The sequence below is a fragment of the Martes martes genome (assembly GCF_963455335.1).
Source record: "Martes martes genome assembly, chromosome: X".
Classification (NCBI taxonomy): domain Eukaryota; kingdom Metazoa; phylum Chordata; class Mammalia; order Carnivora; family Mustelidae; genus Martes; species Martes martes.
The window spans coordinates 18,473,999-18,494,074 of NC_137897.1; the positions used below are offsets into that span (position 1 = coordinate 18,473,999).

Consider the following 20,076-nt stretch of genomic DNA (forward strand, 5'->3'; position numbering starts at 1 on the left):
GCTATGAAGTCATACCTAAGCAATGAAAGAGAACCACCACTGGTGTGTGAAGTATAAAAGCCTGATGGGGTACCCTGTCTCGGTTTTTTCCAGCAAAAGACAACGATGAGGAAAATAATGAAGACATTACTGTTATTTTCTTTAAAGCAAGACAGCACACACACAAAACACTAAAACAACTAATGTATTAGAAAAAGAATTAAATGGCTAACCTAATGCCTAACTTTCAAAAGTAAAATGATTAAAAATGCTTTTTAAAAGGTAGAAAAAGACTTTTACTCATATTACTATGGCAAACAAGATACTGAATTCCATTTTTAGAAAGTGAAAGTAAATGACAGAACCACTTAATAAAAATTTAAGTCTCATATACAAAAGAATATCATTAACTTGATTTCTAAAACCAACGCCAATGTTTCTCTTTCTCAAAAACTACTTGTGTACCTGACTGTTTCTTAAACTCAAATGCCTCCAGTTTTGGAGTTTTAAAATCAGGTGTTTTTTTCATAGTTATCTAATCTAATTGCAAAAAAAACAAAAGAACAAAAAAAAACCCAAAAGTCTTCACATTTCCATGACTTCACTCTTCCATTTTGTGTTCAGTGGTGGCAGCAGCAAAAAAAAAAAAAAAAAGTGAAACTAGAAAATTTATACAACAGCCATAGAAGAAGGCATTGCAATATTGCACCAATATCCTAAGACCTGGCAAGTTTTGCCAGTGTAGAACTAGTCTGTATCAGATATAGACTCTACTCGGGAGAAAATGGCATCCATGTGAATGATCCACTCCCTGGTTATTCTTGCTTAATCTTGTTCTTCCTTCTGAGTTTAAAGAGTTTAAAGGTGCACGGCTAATCCTAAAACACTTACTATAAATGCTTTTAAACAGTTATTCTTGATCTGTTCTGAACTTTGAGGTTACTATCCTTCATGCTAGTAGCTTTCAGTAAATAAAACAAAGGCTGGGGGCTTACATCCCCAGTGCCATTAAGTATTCTGTACTAAATAAACAAGTAGATATGACCAGTAAGATTATAATTCTGTTTCTTACCTCTATGTCAAAAATGAGCTCAAATTTTCCACGAGTTGCTACTTTCCATTCAATAACAGACGCAGCAGCCTTACTGAGTGTAAAGAATGGGAGTTGCACTTACTTTTAAGGGGCCTCTATTTAGGAGTCTGGTATGACCTAAATGCTCTTTAAAAGTGCTTGCACGCCGCAAGGCCCAGGCTGCGTCTACCACTCCGATTCTCACTAAAACAGGGTAACGTTAAACAGACTGCAAAGAAAAACATTTTCAAAAAGAAGACATACATTGAATAAGGAACACTTTAACGTTTACTTTTGAAAAGAAAATATAAAATGTTAGTTTTCAGAAATCCATACATGTTTCAGGAATACACGGAGTTCCAATATTACTGAATCAGCATGGACTGAAGATAGGCTACTTTGATACCAATGAGGACTCCAGTTATTTTAACTTTCTAAAAATGTTAATACACGAAAAGACGTTACATCTAAAATTCAACAAGTATGGCAAACCGTGTGTGCAAGTACACTAGCTTAAAAATATAGAATCCTAACCACGCATAAAAGGAGATGTGCCTTATATGTTCGTAAGATGTATGCAAGTATGGATATGCTTTCACTAACACAATGCAGATAAGAGAAGGCAGCTTAGAAATAGTGTTTTGAATATAAAAAAGTTAATTTTGTAGAAAATTTATATTTTTGCATTTTCAGCAAAAAGCCATGCAAAAAGGTCAAGAGTTTTAAACTTAAATCATAAAACCAAAAGGTCTAACAGACTGTAATACACTGAAACGTTCCAAAAGATTTCAGATCGAGATAGGAACCGAAATTACATCCAGTGACACTTATCAGGTCTTCTCTTAGAAGATGCAGGACTCCTACGCTGACATCTGAAAGAAATGTTTAAAGCATAAAATCAACTTCCCAGATAAGTGGATCACTCTATTAAACTGCTTCTGGACGTAGTTTCAAGAGCTAGCGCTTAGAATGAACTTATTGCATGAGTTTGAGGCCACTAAAAAGAAAAAACGGATGCTAGCACAGAATGAAAAATTTTTTACGATATTAGACCAATGGCTTTGATAGTAAAACTGGTGAGGTTTTTCTTTACTTTTTTTAATTAACTACTTTGTCACAAACAAATCTTTTGTTTGGCTTTTTTTAAAGGGAGAAAGATGTCATTAGTTGCAACGCCTGACCTCGTCCAGTATATATTCCGGGAAGTGCAGGTTGCACACTTGTAAACCATCCAGCTTGCAGGGCATCCGCGGGTACTCATCTTCCTTCCACTTGTTTTCTTCCGGATCAAAAGTAAGAATGGAATCGCTGTAATGACCGTTGTAGCAAAGGCCTCCGAGAACCATTATTTGTTTGTCCAGCACAGTCACACCGTGGCCACTTCTGCCAATTGGCATGGATGCCAAGATGGTCCACTGATCAGTCTCTGGGTTGTACACTTCTGTGGAAGGGCATCCCTGAGACTCAAAAGAGGCCCTCAAGATCACACAGACACCACCGAAGACATAAAGCTTGCCGTTGTAAGAAATCATCTTGTGAAAGCATCTTGCGTAATTCATTTTGCTCTTATTCTCCCAACAGTTGGTAACCACTTGCGTTCTTCTGGTCCGCTGTTCTATGGTCCCTTCTTTACTGGGGTCGAACACGCACACTTGTTTGGAGGTGGAAGATGAGGTGATTCCACCAGTGATAAACAACTTGTTGTTGAGCACTGTCCCTTCATGTCCATATTTGTTAACTGGATAAGGATCCACGAATTCCCATTTATCATTGGTGATGTCGTATCTCTCGGTTGAATAGAAAGTCTCATCTCTGGTTCTGCCAGCTACGGCGTAAATAAACTTCCCAATAACACCAACTGCAAACTCTGAACGTGGCACTGACATGTCTGCCATCCGGAGCCAAGAGTTCTGCCTTGGGTCATACCTGAACACTTTGGAAGAAGCATGGAATTCGCCATCTGGGCCCAGTTCTTCCCCGCCCAACAAGAACACGAAGTTATTGACGATAGCAAGGCAGTCCGGGCGCAGAGGAACCTGCGGGCCCTCCAGCTCCCACCAGACTCTTGGTTTCTTTAAGAGAAGGATTTTACTGTTAACCATGCTATGTCCAATCATTCCTCGGAATACTGTAGTTTGGGGTTTGGCAGAGCGGATGCGGCTGGATTTCATGTCCAACAAAGGCTGCTGGTGAACGTTCTGAAAGTAATTCAGTGCTTGGTCAACTTCATAGCGCAGCTGTCGGGAGTATCTATAAAATTCGGATGTCTTAACCTAAGAATACAAGTAAAATAATTTAACCAAAAGAAAGAACATCAATGGCAAAAAAAAAAAAAAATCAAAGCCAACTAAGGAGACTAGTGTATGATCTGAGGCTTGCTGTACTAAAACTGCTTTTCCTGTTAAGATCACGTATTTTTTTTAAACAAAGCTATTATATATTTGTTTTTATAATAATCTATGCGCAGTCCCAAGCCTCTGAAAGTAAACAAGCTATTTTCCAGGCACAAGCTAAACTCCTCTAGCAAAATGTACTAATCATCTATTCTATGTCAGGCCCTGGGATATAAGTGGTGATTATGAGGACAAACAGAGGTTTCACAGTAGAGGGAGTCACGGCCATGGTTTCCTTAACCACAAGGAACACTGTAAGAGCAACCATGACCGAATAACTTGGGCAATCAAGTTAGTGAGTTAGTAAAAATTTTAAAAGACACAAAATTCTCAGTAGGTTTTTGCTATAAAGACTTGGTCGGATATCAGCAACTCCTACAACCATCAAGCAGGTGACAAGGTCCAATTTTTTCCTTTTTGTTTTTGGAGCTGGAACTACCTCATTGTGATGATTTTTTTTAAACAAGATCTTATGAAGCACTTTTAAGTCCTGTGCTAAGTTCCATAGGGAGACAAAAATGTTAAGTATAAGATGGGGTCTGTTTCCTCAAAGAACTTCGAATACGTTTGGGGAAATGAAAATAGACACAGATTTGCCAACAAGCGAACGAGGCGGTGGACAGTTGGGAATGAGAGCGCACAGCCCATCTTTGAGTGCTGCAGATGTGAAGACAGGGAACAGACCAAACCAGCCCAGAACACGGGCTGCCTCGTGGAAGAGACAGGAAGCTGGACATCCACGAAGAAAAAGCCTGTGTCATAATGACAAGGATGAGGTGAGAACCTCCCATTTCGACGGGAAAATCAGATATTGAGAGAGAAAACGGGCACAAGTGCATGACTGACGTGAAGTAGGGATAGGATACAAAAGCGAGGACTCGGACTGATTTGAGAATTTAGACTTGAGGTGCTCTGGAGAGTGCTGTCACTAAGGGACACGGGAGAGGCATTCCACTTGACTGGTGATCCATCTGAACTGTTGGGAGGACATGGATATGGCAAGGTCCAGGCACCCGTGGGGGATCCAGGGTGACTGCTTGGGGAGCCAGCACCAGGCATTTACTTAGGAGCTTCCTTTTCCTACCTCTGCCCTTTTTCCTCCCTCTTCCCTATCTTTCTCATTCATTCCCCACCTCGGTCCAAAGAAAGTCTGAAACAGAAAGGACCACAAATGTGTTTGAAGTATTTTGGTAACTGTCTTTCAATATAATTGGCTTCCTTCGTAATCCCAAGCATTGAACTTTATGGATTTAATATCATTATTCTGAGAAGGAGTCCTTCTGTGGGGTTCACCAGGCTAGCGAAAGGGTAAACAGCACAAAAAAAGGTTGAGAATTCCTTGTCTTACTGTGCAAAGAGACAAAATGGATATCAATACTTCCCTGGGGCTTTACATGTCATATCTCAAGTTAAATTATTCCTCCCATAAGAGAGTAACAATCATCACTATTTTCCTGAAAAAATGAGGATCAATTATAAGATGAAAAAACTGAAGCATAGAACCTTAAGTGACTTGCCCAAATTGTTTACATGACTAAAACTGATAGAGCTGGGATCTGAAACTTGCACCAGGACGGTCTTGCTCCAAAGCTATTTCCAATAGGTTACCGCACAGCTTCCACTACTCATTAGAAAACTCTTTAAATGACAAGCTCATTTATTAAAACACTTAACATACATGTTCAACACATTATCCTAATGACCCTTCTCAAAGAAAAGATAGTATAATGGTTCTTGAAACAAAGAATCAATTGTGTGGATCACAATGACTGGACATCCAATCCCACTCTTCTAGCAAAACACCTAATGTAGAAGAGATCAAATAATGAATGGTAAAGAAGTAATTTCAATAAACAGTCTAATAATAAAAATATAGGATCTGAAGTCTCATCCTCTACTTTTGCTTCACATATAAAAAGGTACAGAACAAAGGAAATGAAGTGAGCTTCAATCACTTATGAGAAACAATGGAAACCTGTATCGCCATCATCACCGAGTGTTTATTAACATGGAACGATGTTCACAATAGATTCAGTTTTTAAAAAAAGCAATTGTACACTGGTAGCTCAACTGAATAAGATTTTGTGTATGCCTGCTTGCGTTAATAATGATTATCTCTGAAACTTCACAAACATCTCTGCATTCTTTTTTATGTATCATTTATAAACAAAAAGAGTCTTGCCATTTAAAAACTGGGTCTCTTAAAACCATCAAATATATATTTGCTTGGGAAAAACGAGCATCTTTTTGTCTTTCCATTTCTTCTATGAATTGCCTAATGGTGTACCTCACCCATTTTTCCTCACCTTTTTCTCAATTGCAAGAGCTAAAAGGCAATACCCTGGAAATCAACAAGAAACATAAACCTCAAATTAAATATTTAAGTGCCTACTGTGCACAGCCAGTGGCCTGAGAGCTACACAGGTTTTGAAGTAACAGAATCCCGTCCAGCACTGTAATTAAGCACCACGTCAAGCTGCCCAGGATAGCCGATTAAGAATCCAGTAGAGAAAATACCCGACCTTGGCACTCAGGAGTTGTGGGATCTTGGGCATAACTCAACATCCTTATAGCCATTTCCTCATCTGTATTACTGGGAAAACAATACTAGTACCTATGGCTCATAACCGTAAGGCAGGAGACAAGCAAGATCATCTATGTGAAAAGGAGACTATGGTGCCTGTCATGTGGCAATGTACAACAAACCGCCATTCTTAGCTACCATCACTGACCAGCGGACATCTGTAGAAGTGTCAGCTTAAGTCAGTGTGTCTGATGATGTACTTTCGGTCTGCATAAAAATTCAGTCTTTCCAAAGAGGAGAAAGGAGAGAAACTGTTACTTTGGACCTAATTCTCCCCAATAAAACATGATTGGTAAGATGCAAGGAGGAGGAAGCTTTACAGAAAGCAGCCATGTCATTTGGAAATCGAGAAGGGAAGGGGAATGTTGCACATATTGGATAGGCAGATTTCAAGTTTTTTAAAGGAAAATTAGGATCAATTCCAAGATCGGAAACTGTGTAAAGAAGCTCAAGAAGGCTTGGAGGCTCTCAAAAGCATAATGCTGACTGCATAATTGCAAAACACACTGATGAGGGGAAGAAAAGGGGAAAGTATCTAAAAAATCTGATGTGCTGCACAGAGAACTTTCTGGAATTCAGATGTTAAAAAACCACTTACAACAGATGGTAAAAAAAAAAAAAAACCACAAGAAACAAGTATTACAAAGGGTGAAATGGAGCTGTAAGCATATTGTGAACGAGGCTAAAGCCTCAGGACGAACTGTGACTTTACAAAGCGCCAGATAATGAATAAATGGCGTCTTAGAGGTCAGAGTAAAAAGAAGTAGAGGCAAAAGGGAAGCCCCTCCTGGATGGGGTGGTTAATGTAATAGTAACAAAGACAAATAGCCTTCTCCTATTTTATTTCCATTCTTGGCTAAGGATGTTTTCTTCTTTCTAATCTGAAGATCAAACACAATGACTAAGAAGAAAGTTAAATCCAAGATGGCTGAGAAAAAAAAAAAAAAAGAAAAACTAGATAGATATTCTCATTAAATTCAAGTCATTTGATCTCAAAATCACATCCTGGGATCCTAAGAGGCTTCACAGATAAGGCTGCTTAATTGCTTTTCCTAATCTGTGTGGAATCATGAATGGGAAAGTACTAGAAGCCAGACTTCCAAACTACAGACTGGTTAGCCTGAGGCTGATCTGTATTGTTAAAAAACACCACTTGCGATAAGAAAGCACTACACACTGGGAGGCAGCATGGACTCACCCAGCAATGCCAAACCTTGACCACTTCCAGTTGAATGAGGACGTAACAGAACTGGCAGAGAATGAGAGAACCTATGAATTTGGCAAAGTCATCAACAAGTCCAATGATAAAGAGAAACACCAGGGACCCATGAACCACATAAAACTGCAGAAATACTTGTGTTAATGCATTCGGGGAGCAGGGGGTGGGGGCACAGTAAAGTGAGAGGGTGGGAAGTCCACAGCTTTTGTCAAATACCCCAGGGATCCGTAAACTCCAATGGAAAGCTATAACTGACTACCCTCAATACAGACTAACAATGTGATAGGGCAGAAGAAAATCATGGACTGAATTAAAACAGACAATCCCACCCTCTCCATTTGGTGAAACCACAGCTAAGACGGCTGAGTTCCATCACTACAATTTAGACATCACAAAGCGGACCACATCCCGGACAGCAAAGGGATCCAAACCATAGGAAAAAATGGTAAAACTGACAAGGAATGTTTAAACTCAAGACAAAACTCAGGAGAAAGATGGCAACCGTTTTCGGGACCAGTCAGTGGAAGTTTAGAAGGAGATTTTGGGCCAGCATAGGGAAAAGCTTTGTAATTAGAACTGTCAAGATAATGGATGTTCATCACATTATTTTAGGAGCACAGAAACCAGGACAACTCAAATATCTCACAAATAAGACACTGGTTGGCTGAACTCTCGTATGCAGTCTTTACCGTATGCAGTCATTAAAAAGGAGGAGGTTAATCTACACGCATGAACACAGCTGTTCAAATGTCAAGTGATAAAAACTGCAGAAGAGTATAAATTCTCAAAAAATAAAAATGGACTCTTTTACACAGCTGGCAGTATATTCAGAGGAAAACATATGTCTACACATACAACAGACAGTTGCCCCTTTTCGGGTTCTATATAGGCCTGTACTTGGCTTTTTTTTTTTTTTTTTTTATTACAAGAACTGTGGTAAGAAGGGTATGGGTACATATTCTCCCCAAGTCAGGACTGTCCACCTCTGGAGTCAGCATTCCTGCCAGTGGAGGTAGTCCAGGTGGGACCATGTATCAGGAGCGCCATGGAGGGGTCCTGGCATCACATGAGGACGAGGCACCATGGCCTGTGTGATAGTCTTCCACATTCCAAACCCAGACTCTTACAGATTCCATCAAACTGAGTCAGCTTAACTACTTCTTACAGTCATTCTCCGGTCTCATTTTCTACCCAAACTTCGGGTCCCTTTGTCCTTTTCTCCCTCCATCCATTCTGTTGTCTTCCTTTGAAACTCCAGCTCCAAAGAGTTTAAAAAGTCACTTCAACTCTGTTAAAATCCACATCACAGCTACATATCTTTATCCAGCCTGTTCTACCTGTAGGCCCCCAATAATGGAAGCTGTGTCTTTGAGATAGTGGATTATACCCAAGAACATCTTCTAACCAAAGAAATTTAGCTCCTCCTCTCTGTCACAACTCAAAGTTCTAGATCTACCTTGCCCTTTTCCCAGGGCTACAATTTTCCTCTGAAACCAAATAATACAAATAAGCATAATTATAATTAGTTTCTTCTTTCATCAAAGAAATGGGGAATTAATGCCTCTTCGATAATCCTGGACAAAGTAATTACAGATACTCTGCTTTAAAACAAAAGGTGGAGGGCTATATGAATGGAATCATTTGAATGCATTAACAAAGGGAGCTATCAAAAAATAAACATGGGGCACCTGGGTGGCTCAGTGGGTTGAAGCTTCTGCCTTTGGCTCAGGTCATGATCCCAGGGTCCTGGGATCGAGTCCCGTGTGGGGCTCTCTGCTTAGTGGCGAGCCTGCTTCCCTTCCTCTCTCTCTGCCTGCCTCTCTGCCTACCTGTGATCTCTGTCTGTCAAATTAAATAAAATCTTAAAAAAAAAAAAAAGAAACATGTGGCTCATCCTTAAGCATTTCTCCCATCATTCACTCCCCACCTAACAGTTTATCTGTAGATCAGGTGCTTCCAAAAGCAAGATATGGGGGAAAATGACATTTCTTTCATGTTCTAAAGAACTTTCCTTATCCTTTCATAGGATTAAAAAAAGCTGTCTTAATACTTAGAATATATTCAATATTACTTTTCTTACTTTGATACTTAAAAACTATATTACAAAAAAGCATCTTCTCTTATGCTGAATACAAAATTAAATTTGTTACCTCTCAAAAACAGTGATCTGAAAATCCTAAATTGGCCATTTCTTCCTCCAATCTTCTTTTAATGTAATTGTGTATGTGCATATAAAGGAGAAAATGTGAGAAATTATTAAATTGGAATGTGGTTCCTATAAATATATATTCAGGTGAAGAAATAATAGCTAGCCATTACCACTGGCCAAAAACTCCATGTTTCTCCCTCCGCTGTCAAAATGTTTCATCATCCATTCATTAAATTTTTAACTTGTAAAGGTAATTTGTATATTTTGAGAATTTTGAGAATTAAAACAGAACTCGTGATGTAACTAAAACAGCCATTTCCACAGACCTTACTACTTTTATTTGATTAAAAATCTGCAATTTAAAAAATCTACTAAAACTGGTTCAGCCAGTAGAGCATGTGACTCTCGATCTCAGAGTCGTAAGTTCCAGCCCCACACTGAGTGGAGAAATTACTGAAAAATAAAATATTTAAGAAAAAATAGCTGGCTACAGTCTAAAATTATTTTAGGCCTTCGGCCAGTCAATTTAAGATATTATCAGCTATTTCACCTTTCAAAAATTTTTTTAATGCCCAATATACTTAAATGAAACCTCATGCCTTTTATTAGTTTATCCATCAGTGGCGGGTGGGAAGTGCCACTGGGGACCAGAATAATCCCCAAACTAAAGATCCCATATCTTAGGCTTGACATGGTCCCCAAGTCACTGTGATTATGGACAAGCCTCTGGTTTAGATATTTTCTTCTTATAAAAAGAATCAGTTGCATGAAGACACCTAAGGCCCTTCCTATATCCCAAAATGTTAACCTAATTTTCAGAATGAGTATAAGGTGTCATGTGGAAGGAAGACAGGCCTGGCTATCAGTTTTATCATCCCCTCTCCATAATTCAATCTGTTCAAAAGAAATATCCAGAAACAAAGCAGTTACTAAAACAAATTATACCTCTGGGAACCACAGCTACATTTAATATTATTTTGATATTCAGCAAAACGTGGAGCAGTCTTTATGTGCTGTATTACAAAAGCATCTACCTAGTATGAGAAGTCTCTTTATAAAATCGTGCTCAGAACTGAAGCTTATACTGATTTATGTTAAAATCATCACCAAAAAAGCTAGGTGCAAAATACCTTTAATTAATCCCTTTGTCCTGAAAAACTGAGTCAACGACCAAGGATAAGGCTATAAAAAAAAATCAGTTCCTGCTAAGCACAAATCCTCTCAGTAATACTGTAATTGCAGTCAAATACCAAGTGGTAAAGACAAATTTTAGTAAGGATTTACCTAACTCTTCTTCAAGCAGGCAACCGAACAGAACTTCCGAAGTCAAGAAACCAACGTAAGTGGGGGGTGAGGGAGAGGCCTCTCCTCAAAGTAATACTCCATCTAATACAAGTTTCAGCACCATTTGGTTAGCGGCCTATCCCTTCAACTTTTCTAGAGTGAAAAATATGTAGTTCAAAAATAAGTATGCTCAGAAAGTCTAATTTCCTTCCAATTTCAGCCAAGTCATAGAACACCACTAGAAATTAAGTGTGCACAAGCCTAAAAGGTAGAAAATGATTTCCAGAAAGCCCCTTAAGTGCATTGTATTATTTCATTATAGTTATATTTAGATAGTACAACTAAATTCTAAAGTTCTTCCTATTTATGGAAATATTTTCAACTAGGTAAATACTGTAATTTTATTAAAAAATACGGTAAAACAGAAGGAAAGCCAAAAAAGGTTTAATCCTAAAACTAACTTCTGAATGAGCAAGGCTTAACTGTGACACATGTAACATTTTCTAAGTAAATACTAAATCTGAGAATTAAAACTTTAAGGCCTAAAATCTTAGTATTTGCCCTTGTTCCTCTCCTGCTGCTAACCTCGTCTCCACTTTCTAACTTCTCTGATCTTGTCTGATTTCTGCTTATCATTTGGTTTCTCTCCCTCCTCTTTCTTCCGCTCATTAAAAAAACTTTCTCCTTCTACAGGTCAATAGAGCTGTCTGTACTTCATCTCTTCCTGCATGGCTAATTTCCGATTCTAGGATTTTGTTTTCATCAGCCATTTATTTTATTTAAAAGGAAAATCAGCAAGACTGAATTTGTAAACTCCTGTTTTCACTAGGTTCCTGCCTGCTTCATACACCCCCACCAAAGTCTCTCTCCCAGGGGAATCTAACAGCAGTCCACACCGTGAATTACCGCACCCTCCAGGAACCTACGAACCTGGGATGAATGCAAGTCAAAGGTAGAAAACAAGGGCACTCCACTCGCCTACATAAAGGGCTTAAGACTTGAGGAGAAAAACACCTTGGGTGATTTTTTAAGAACTCTGCCCATGTTAATTATAACATCCAAGTCCACGGGGCTGGGGAAGAGGGCAAAAAGGAGACAGATACAGAAAAAGACACTAAGTGAACGGTGAAAGTCCGCTTAACCTATTGACCTAGTTTCTACCAGAAAACCCGCACATCTCTGTGCTTTCATTCCAAGGGGCAAGTGAGCTAGCTGACTGTCAGTTTAAACAATTTCAAGTTTATAGCTGTGTAAGTACTATTTAATATACGAAGGGGATTTTAAACTTCTTCAAAAACAACTCAAACTTATTAGGAACCCTAACCAAATTTCACATTTGAAATCTAGGTTACTGGCTTTGTAAAAACAAACAAACATTTGTATTGTCAAATAAAGCACTGCTTAAAAGCAAATTTCTTTTTTTTCCTCTAGATTTGTCTGGCTGTAGCTGAAGTTATTAGAAATAAACTTTGAGTTTTCCGCTGAACTGTGGTAACACTACAGGTAATGGTCTGGCTGCTGGACAGAAATTTTGGATCGCTCAAGTGTTAGATTAGTCAAAACATGTCACAGTATCTAAGTAAAGGAATTCTGGAGGGCATATAGCACCTACACTTTACATAGATGCAACCGTACCCATACAGTGTCATTACAAGTGGTCTGCACCTCAATTAACCGGAATATCACACCATCCAAGTGTGACATTAAGGACAATCAATTTACTTACGTGTCACATAGTCCACTGTTAATGCTATCTACATCAACTATGCTAATAGAGAAAATATTTGGAAGATTATCAGTGTTTTGTGAAGACCAGTTCTGAGAGCTACTAACATTCTTCAGTATCCAAGGTATACTGGGACACTTAATTTATAATCCTTAAATTCTTTCCCTTTCAAGGTGAGTACCAGACACCTTACCCCCATTTTAACATGTAGCTTTTAAAGCCACAAATTCTGCACCTTAAGTTAAAACCTTTTTAAAAAAGGGTATTAGGAAGTTCTTCTGTAGCATTTTTTATTCTGATCCTAGGATTAATTTTTACTAATAATGAAGCTGGTTTTTTTCAGCAGATTATCAAAATTATCTCAAAGTTGTAAAAGTTTCTATAACAAGCTTTCATAAAATGCAGATACAGTTTGTTAAATCCAAATATATTCTCAGTAAAAGAGAACTTTTTTCTCACTAAAACATTAGCTTTGCTCTTTAAAAGTTACATAAACCCAAATTTGGGGCCATATGATGAATTACACTTAATATATGAGGAAAAAAGCACACTAGGGAACCTGACTATCACAAGCTAGTTTATAAAACATTAAGAATAAAGCACAATACATCTTTATAATCTACTCCCTTACTGAACAGCCAGTGAAAAACCAACTGCAAAAGCCTAATTATAAGCTGAACAAATGTGTTATTTTTAATCTTTACAGGACTGAAAGATTTTCCTTCCTTTTGAAAGACAAAGATTTTATGATTATGATTAATACAATTTCTAAGGGGAATCATTGGCACACTCTTACCTTATGCATATTTATGATATTGAAGATGCCCTAGGTTCAAAAATATTAAAATGTCACTGTACTAAAGAATCAACATATGGGTATTTTAATGAATAATTTAACAATTTTGCTAAAAATATCTTTTCTATACAAAAAAAGTATAATAGCATTTTGCCAAATATACATTTACTTCACAAAATGTTTTCAATAAAGCAGTAATTATTTTTTAAAAACCGAAAGACCAAAGAAAGCAAGGTTTAAACTATTTAAATCTTCCCATCACTGAAATTCAAAATGACAAATGTCAGGCCTTATCTCTGTTAACAGACGTAAAGACCCTCAGAGCTAGTAAAAACCAAAAACACAAAAAACAAAAATGCCACACACATTTATGTGTGCCTGCTTCCTCCTCTCTCTCTGCCTGCCTCTCTGCCTGCTTGTGATCTCTGTCTGTCAAATAAATAAATAAAAATCTTTCAAAAAAATGTACCTATTAAAAAAAAATCCACTAGAGATAAAAGGAATCCTAAGACCTCTTCAACAACTATATTAAAAGGACAAGATCCTTGGGGCGCCTGGGTGGCTCAGTGAGTTCAGCCTCTGCCTTCAGCTCAGGTCATGATCTCAGAGTCTTGGGATCAAGCCCCACATCAGGCTCTCTGCTCAGCAGGGAGCTTGCTTCCCTCTCTCACTCTCTGCCTGCCTCTCTGCCTACTTGTGATCTGTCAAATAAATAAATAAAATCTTTAAAAAAAAATAAAAAATAAAAGGACAAGATCCTTAAAATTTATTTTTAGCTTCCTTTGATAATACATCGAAATCCCCAGAACTGGGCTTGCACATCTGGAAGTTTTCCCACACCTTGTACTTTTTTTAGTGCCATTAAATTTCTCTGGCTATATTTTGTTCATGCAAACAAACTGGAATTTTCATGACTATATAACAACTTCTAAACGACCCAAGCTGGGCCAGAACACCTTATATATGTCAGATTGTGCCTCAAAAGCTCTACACAAAGGTTGAGTCTACAGGTTAGTTCCCTTTTACAGATTAAAAAACAGGCTCAGAAAGGTTAGGAATCTTATCCCAGAACGAGTGGCACTGCTAAGAGTGGAACCCAGGTCTACTCACTTCCCGGTCCAAGGGCTTCCTACAATGGCTGCTAGAGCAGGGAGGGAGAGGACCGTGAGGTGCAGAAGCGTGCACTTAACCCTGTGGCTTCTAAGGAACTCAGTGAGGAAATCTGGAAGCCACGATCTCTTTGGTAATGGACCCACAGAGTATTCAGTACAAAAGTTAAGACCGTCTGTTTTCAGCTGGGGAGAAAAGTAGAGGATGAGGGAGAACGATACTACAGAAGCATAAACTCAAAAGATTTCAGCATAGCTGGAGGACAAGACTCAGGTCCCCGCAACGAAAGAGGGCTATTCCCTGATGAGAGGCGGAATGCCCCGTTCCCTCACTACGAAGCTTCTGCTCAGATGTGTTCGTTACTCCCAAAGAAAGAATTAAAGTCCACATGGGTTCCTTCCACCAAGCTTTGTTCACTTGCTTTTTATTTTCCTAAGGCCAGGGTCGGGATCCTGACAAAGAGATGCTACACTCAAGTTAACCTCATCAGCCACGCTACAGAATAGGTAGGTAGGTAAGCTCATTCAATATTAGAGCGTGCAGAACATCTTGAAAGGCTGAGAAACCAGGAAAAGGGTCTAAAATATGAGAAAGACTGTTTACCATATGCATGTTCAGAGAGTTTCTAATGAACAACTCACTCCTTGAACTTCTAGAGCAGCGCTGTGCAACAGAAATATAAAGAGCCACAAATGTGAGCCATTGATTAATTGTACACTTTCTGATAGCCACATTTAAGAAAGTAAAAAGGTGAAGTTGATTTTATGAGACTGACGTGCTACCTACTGTGCTAACGAGGCACCTGAAGTTGATTTTAATGATGCGTTTCATTTAACCCAGTATACCCAAAACATTTTAAGCTATGATCAATATAAAAATGAGTAATGAGGTTATTTACACCCTTTTTGCCATCCTAATTGTTAAAATCTCAATTCAGACTTGCCACATCTCAAGTATTCAGTAGCCACAAGCAGTGACCCTACTGAACGGCGCAGTTCTAGAGTCATAGCTATACACTAATTTTTTTATAGAGAGTAATCTTTTAATCTTGACTTCAGCTAGTTTTAATCCCATCAAACTGAATGGAAAGGCTCCCCATTTTTCTTAAAGGAGGGAAATTTTAAGAATCTAAAAGAAATCTAATAATACTATGAATAAAATTCTTGATTATCTTAGTCATAGATCAGGCTACTTAGCCTCCTAAGACCAAAAAAAAAAAAAAAGGTAAATTCTAAGTTTGATTAGAGCTGCTAAGTGCCAAGACTTCTTTGGCATTACAACAATATTTCCCTGTAACTGTTCCTGAAAAAACATAATGTTGAAAAGTAGATGTGTTAACAGGACACATAAGGAAAAGAGGAACTAAGTTAACACCAGCACAAAGAAATAATCTGATAAATCCAGAATGTGGGACACACTAAGACAAACAAGAGATCTGATCTTTCTCAAAAATAAAAAAAAAAGTGCAGGACCGTTTTAGATTAAGATTAGACAGATGTGATAACCAAAAGCAATGCATAAATAACGACTAGACTCTAGGGCATTTTGAGAAATGGGAAAATTTGAATATGGACTAGCTATCAAACGATATTATTGTTGATTAACCTGAGTGGAATGGCATTGAATTTGGGTAGGGCAGTTCTTGAATCCAGGTGACAGCTACAGAGTTATGTTACGCTACTCTTCCATCTTTTCACGTTTGAACATCCTCATCATAAACAAGAAAAAGGAGAGACAGTTCCAGATTCAAAGGGAGACATAACAATCCAATATGCTGTATGAACCCTGATTAAATCCTTTAAAAAAACAGCTTAAAAAAAGACATTTAGGGGACAAGTGAGAAAAATCACAAAATGAAGAGCCTATTACATGACATTAAGGAATTATTGTTAATTTCAACAATGGTATTATGGTTATGTCGAATTTCCTCACTCTTGGGAGATGAGCTGCTCGCTCAAGCAGTTAGGGATGAAGTGTCATAATGTCTACAACATTCTCTGAAATGGTTTTACACAGCTAAAGCCAATGTGGCAAGATGATAACAATATTAACCTAAAGGATATGTTTATGGGTGATCATTCCACTATTCTTTCAGACTTTTATGTTTAGAAAGTCATAGGAAGTTTTTAATAATTTAAAGCTAAAAATAAAATGTGCCTATCAATATTCTGTTTTTCTAAATTTCAGCAAATAGGATAAAACCACAAATCAAAACTGCCTACGCTTTTCCCCATGTAGATTCTCATACTAAAAAAGGACCAGCACAGATGTAACATGTCTTTATTTCTGTGCCCTTTCTGGCAGTGTGCATATATAATGGATATTAAAATGTTTGTTAGAGACCTGCAACATACTAAGTAAAGGAAAAATGGATGGGCCCTATTTTCAAGGGAGCTCAAAATAGTGTGGTGCAAAATAGTTCAAATTCTTATTTCCCAACCCAATTTTCCATTTCAGTTTGGTTTATGAAGTTTTATTTCTAGAGATAAGCTCTCAAAAATGTTTCTCAACATTCAGAAAGCCATACATTCCTCCTGAAACTAATATAACAATGTATGTTAAACTCTATTGGAAGTAAAATAAAAGAGAAAGCTACAGATTACTATGATAAGCAGTAACTCTCATACATCACTAAGACAAGAATCACTGACTAATTTCCATTTATCTTACCAGTATTACTAAAATAAAACTAAAAGATTTCTACTATATTACAAAAAAACAAAGACCCCTCTTTGGCCAGGGCCTTATTAAGTTTTCCTAAGAAATTAACTCAAGAAGGAAGCTTTAACATTTTTATTCTGAGGAGATCTACCCAATACTGGGCCAGTGGTGAATAATCACATCCTATGCTATAGAAGCAAACAAAATCCATCAGAAGGTACAAGAGATGTTTCATATAATTTACAAAACTACCCAATGGTATTAACTTTCATTTCAGCCACTGTCACTACTGACCACCTTGAACTGGTAATAGAACATAAAAAGGCTCAGCACTCAGCAATTAAAAATCATTTACTGCTAACAATTATCCATCGTATTGTCCCACAGAAGGTTCTTATTTCACCAGTACTTTCATCTAAAGTTGGAGGGTTTTGTTTAAGCAGTGGGAGAGCATTTGCATTTAGTGCATAAAGACAAAACAGGATTCCCCAGAGAAAGAGAACAATAAAAACAATAGTAAGGAAAAAAATCGTTATCAGAGACAAATGATTTACATAGTTGACGTGGGGCCGATTATCACCCAACAAAAAGTAATTAAGCAATGTATTCTTTAGTTTCAATTATTTCTGCCAGATCCAGTGCATTCTGAGAATAAAGATAAAATCCCATAAAGTTGGGTTCTCTATTAAAAGTCCTAAGTTAATGATATTTCACAGCATTTCAGAGAGGGGGGGAAAACATGCCAGGCTGCTGAGTGTTATCTGAAGGGGCAAATCTGTTTATTTTTCAAATGGTGTAAACAACCCTCCTTTGCAAATATTATATTTTTATCACCACGTGTGGTAACTAGAGCTAAAGAACTATTTAACATGAAGGGCGTTGAACCAAAGCTTTAAGTGTGCTTTCTAGAAAGACAAAAAGATGCAAGAGGTAAACAGAGCCCCAGAGGTAACTGTATGATTAGAAACCAATTAAGTTAAGCAATTACTGAAACTGCTTTCTCTCCTTTTGGCAAGAAAGGATCATAAGTGAGACTCTGATATAAAAATGAAAGATGCTTGCATGCAAAAAGGCCAAGGCTGTTTTGGAGAAAGACTATTTTTCAAACAACAGAACTATTACATGGTAAAATGTGCACAGGGCTGTTTGATCAACGTCGACAGAGGATTTATAGTCTGTTTAGTTAGAAATGCCAAAACAATGCTTTTAGACATAAACATGTTTTCATGGTTAAATTTAGTTAGTATTCATAGTGAAACAGGGGAAAAACAGAACTACTTAAGAGTAGGGAAGAAACAACTAGGTAAGGGGTAGGGAAGCATCACCACTAGGGCCTACTGCTTTTCAAGAACTATTTTATGTTTACTGCATTCATGTACATCATTCAAAACTACAAAACCTCCTCTCAACTCTAATTTCTGCATGTATTACTTAAATTAATTTTTAAAAACAGAGCTAACTTGACCCAGTTCAGATTTAATTACTTTGTGAAAAGAAAGAAAAGCTAAAGCAAACTTGGAATATTTTGGGTTAAATAATTATGCTTCAACTTTAAAAGTACTTTTAAAACAAAACTACTCTACTACCTACCTGGTTCTTCTTTCCCCTACAAAATGTGTTTTTAAAAACCTAAATGTACAAACTACAACACATTAGACTGCTTATCCTCTAACTATTCTTATAAACTATTCTTTTTAGTTCCTGACCAAGCCTGGGAATCTTACCTATAAAGACATACTGCCTCAACTAAACGGTGAGTCCTGTCTGTTGCTTTCAAATGCACTAACCTTCTCAAAAACACTGGATGGGGTCATCAAACAAAACCTGATGTTCTGAATGATGGTATCGGTATGTCTCCAGCGTCTTCTATCATGCCGCAGCCAAGACTGCACAGCCTCGTACAGCTCTATCTCTGGGAACCTGCTCAGATGATCATTATCCAAATAAGACATGAGCTTCTCAAAGCTCAGATAAGACAGGAAGTCAGGTCTGGACATGAGTGGCACAAAGTTGTCTAGCAGAAAGGCGTCCAACTTCTCCCTGACTCCCTCGATGTTTACACCAAAATCATCTAAGAGTCTCATAATTTCTGCACAATTTTCTAAGCAGATTTTTGCTAATAGAAAAGAGCAGCAGAACTTCACCACTTCTATAAGTTGAACATACATGGCAGCCTGAAGGATCTCATGAACAGTATTCATACTCAGTTCTATAGTTCCATAATACATAAATTGAAGGACGTGGCTGAAACCAGTAGCAGTTAGACCTTTTAAATGAATTTTGTCCTGATCTCGCTCCCTCATGTCTGCAGTAAACATAATTCTGAAGTAATCACTCTGGGTGGCCAAGAGTGCTTTATGGGCCTGGAACTGATGATCTTCAATAACCAGAGTGACATCAAGAAGCAATCCCTCCTCATACAGTGCTCTGAACCCAGCAGAGACACTGGTGTCATGGATGGAGGAACAGAATCCTTCCACGTCCCCTGCCATGAATCACCTGGAAAAAAGGTAATCAAAGAAAACTGTGTTAATCATTTCCATGCATTCTGAAGACATTATTAACTTAAGAGCTTAAACAATTTTTCATAATAATCTCAATTCCACTGCCTAAGTCTTAAATGTACAAGCCCTTTGGGAGAAGACAACCTAAAGGTTTACAGGCTAATGTTTTTGGCTTCCCGTCCTGGGGAAAAAGTCTATTACATATCTATCAAACGATGGTAAATTGTTAACTTACAAATGATATATGCCTAGCCCACTGATTTTACACTGTTCACCGAATATATTTCACTATGTCCCCAAATTATCAACACAAAAAGGATTTGTCAGTCAAATGCTAAATTATGAGAAAAAGCAACAACAAAAAAAATCAAACCAAAAAGTACCACTGTTGACCTTGAAAAAAACCTAGGAACTTACCCAAAGGAAATAATTAGATAAATACACCAAACTGTACACCAAAGATTTTTCTTTCTAGCCTTACTTATAACAAAAAACTGGAAAATATTCAAAAGCCCAACAACAGAGTATATTAAGTAAATGTGGTATAGTTCTCTAATGTAGTACTGTAACAACTAAAAACGATGGCAGAAATCTACCTA

The 20,076-nt window shown here is 37.7% G+C and overlaps 1 protein-coding gene across 1 annotated transcript; it reads right to left on the reverse strand.

Moving 5' to 3' along the window:
- Positions 1-1,328: 1,328 nt before the first annotated feature.
- On the reverse strand, positions 1,329-19,465 carry KLHL15 (kelch like family member 15; the record flags this gene model as incomplete). The annotated part of the gene is made up of 2 exons (XM_080794924.1): positions 1,329-3,324; positions 18,761-19,465. 2 exons carry the CDS (start codon positions 19,463-19,465, stop codon positions 2,215-2,217), a joined length of 1,815 nt encoding a protein of 604 aa, XP_080651050.1. The 3' UTR covers positions 1,329-2,214.
- Between the last annotated feature and the right edge of the window lie 611 nt (positions 19,466-20,076).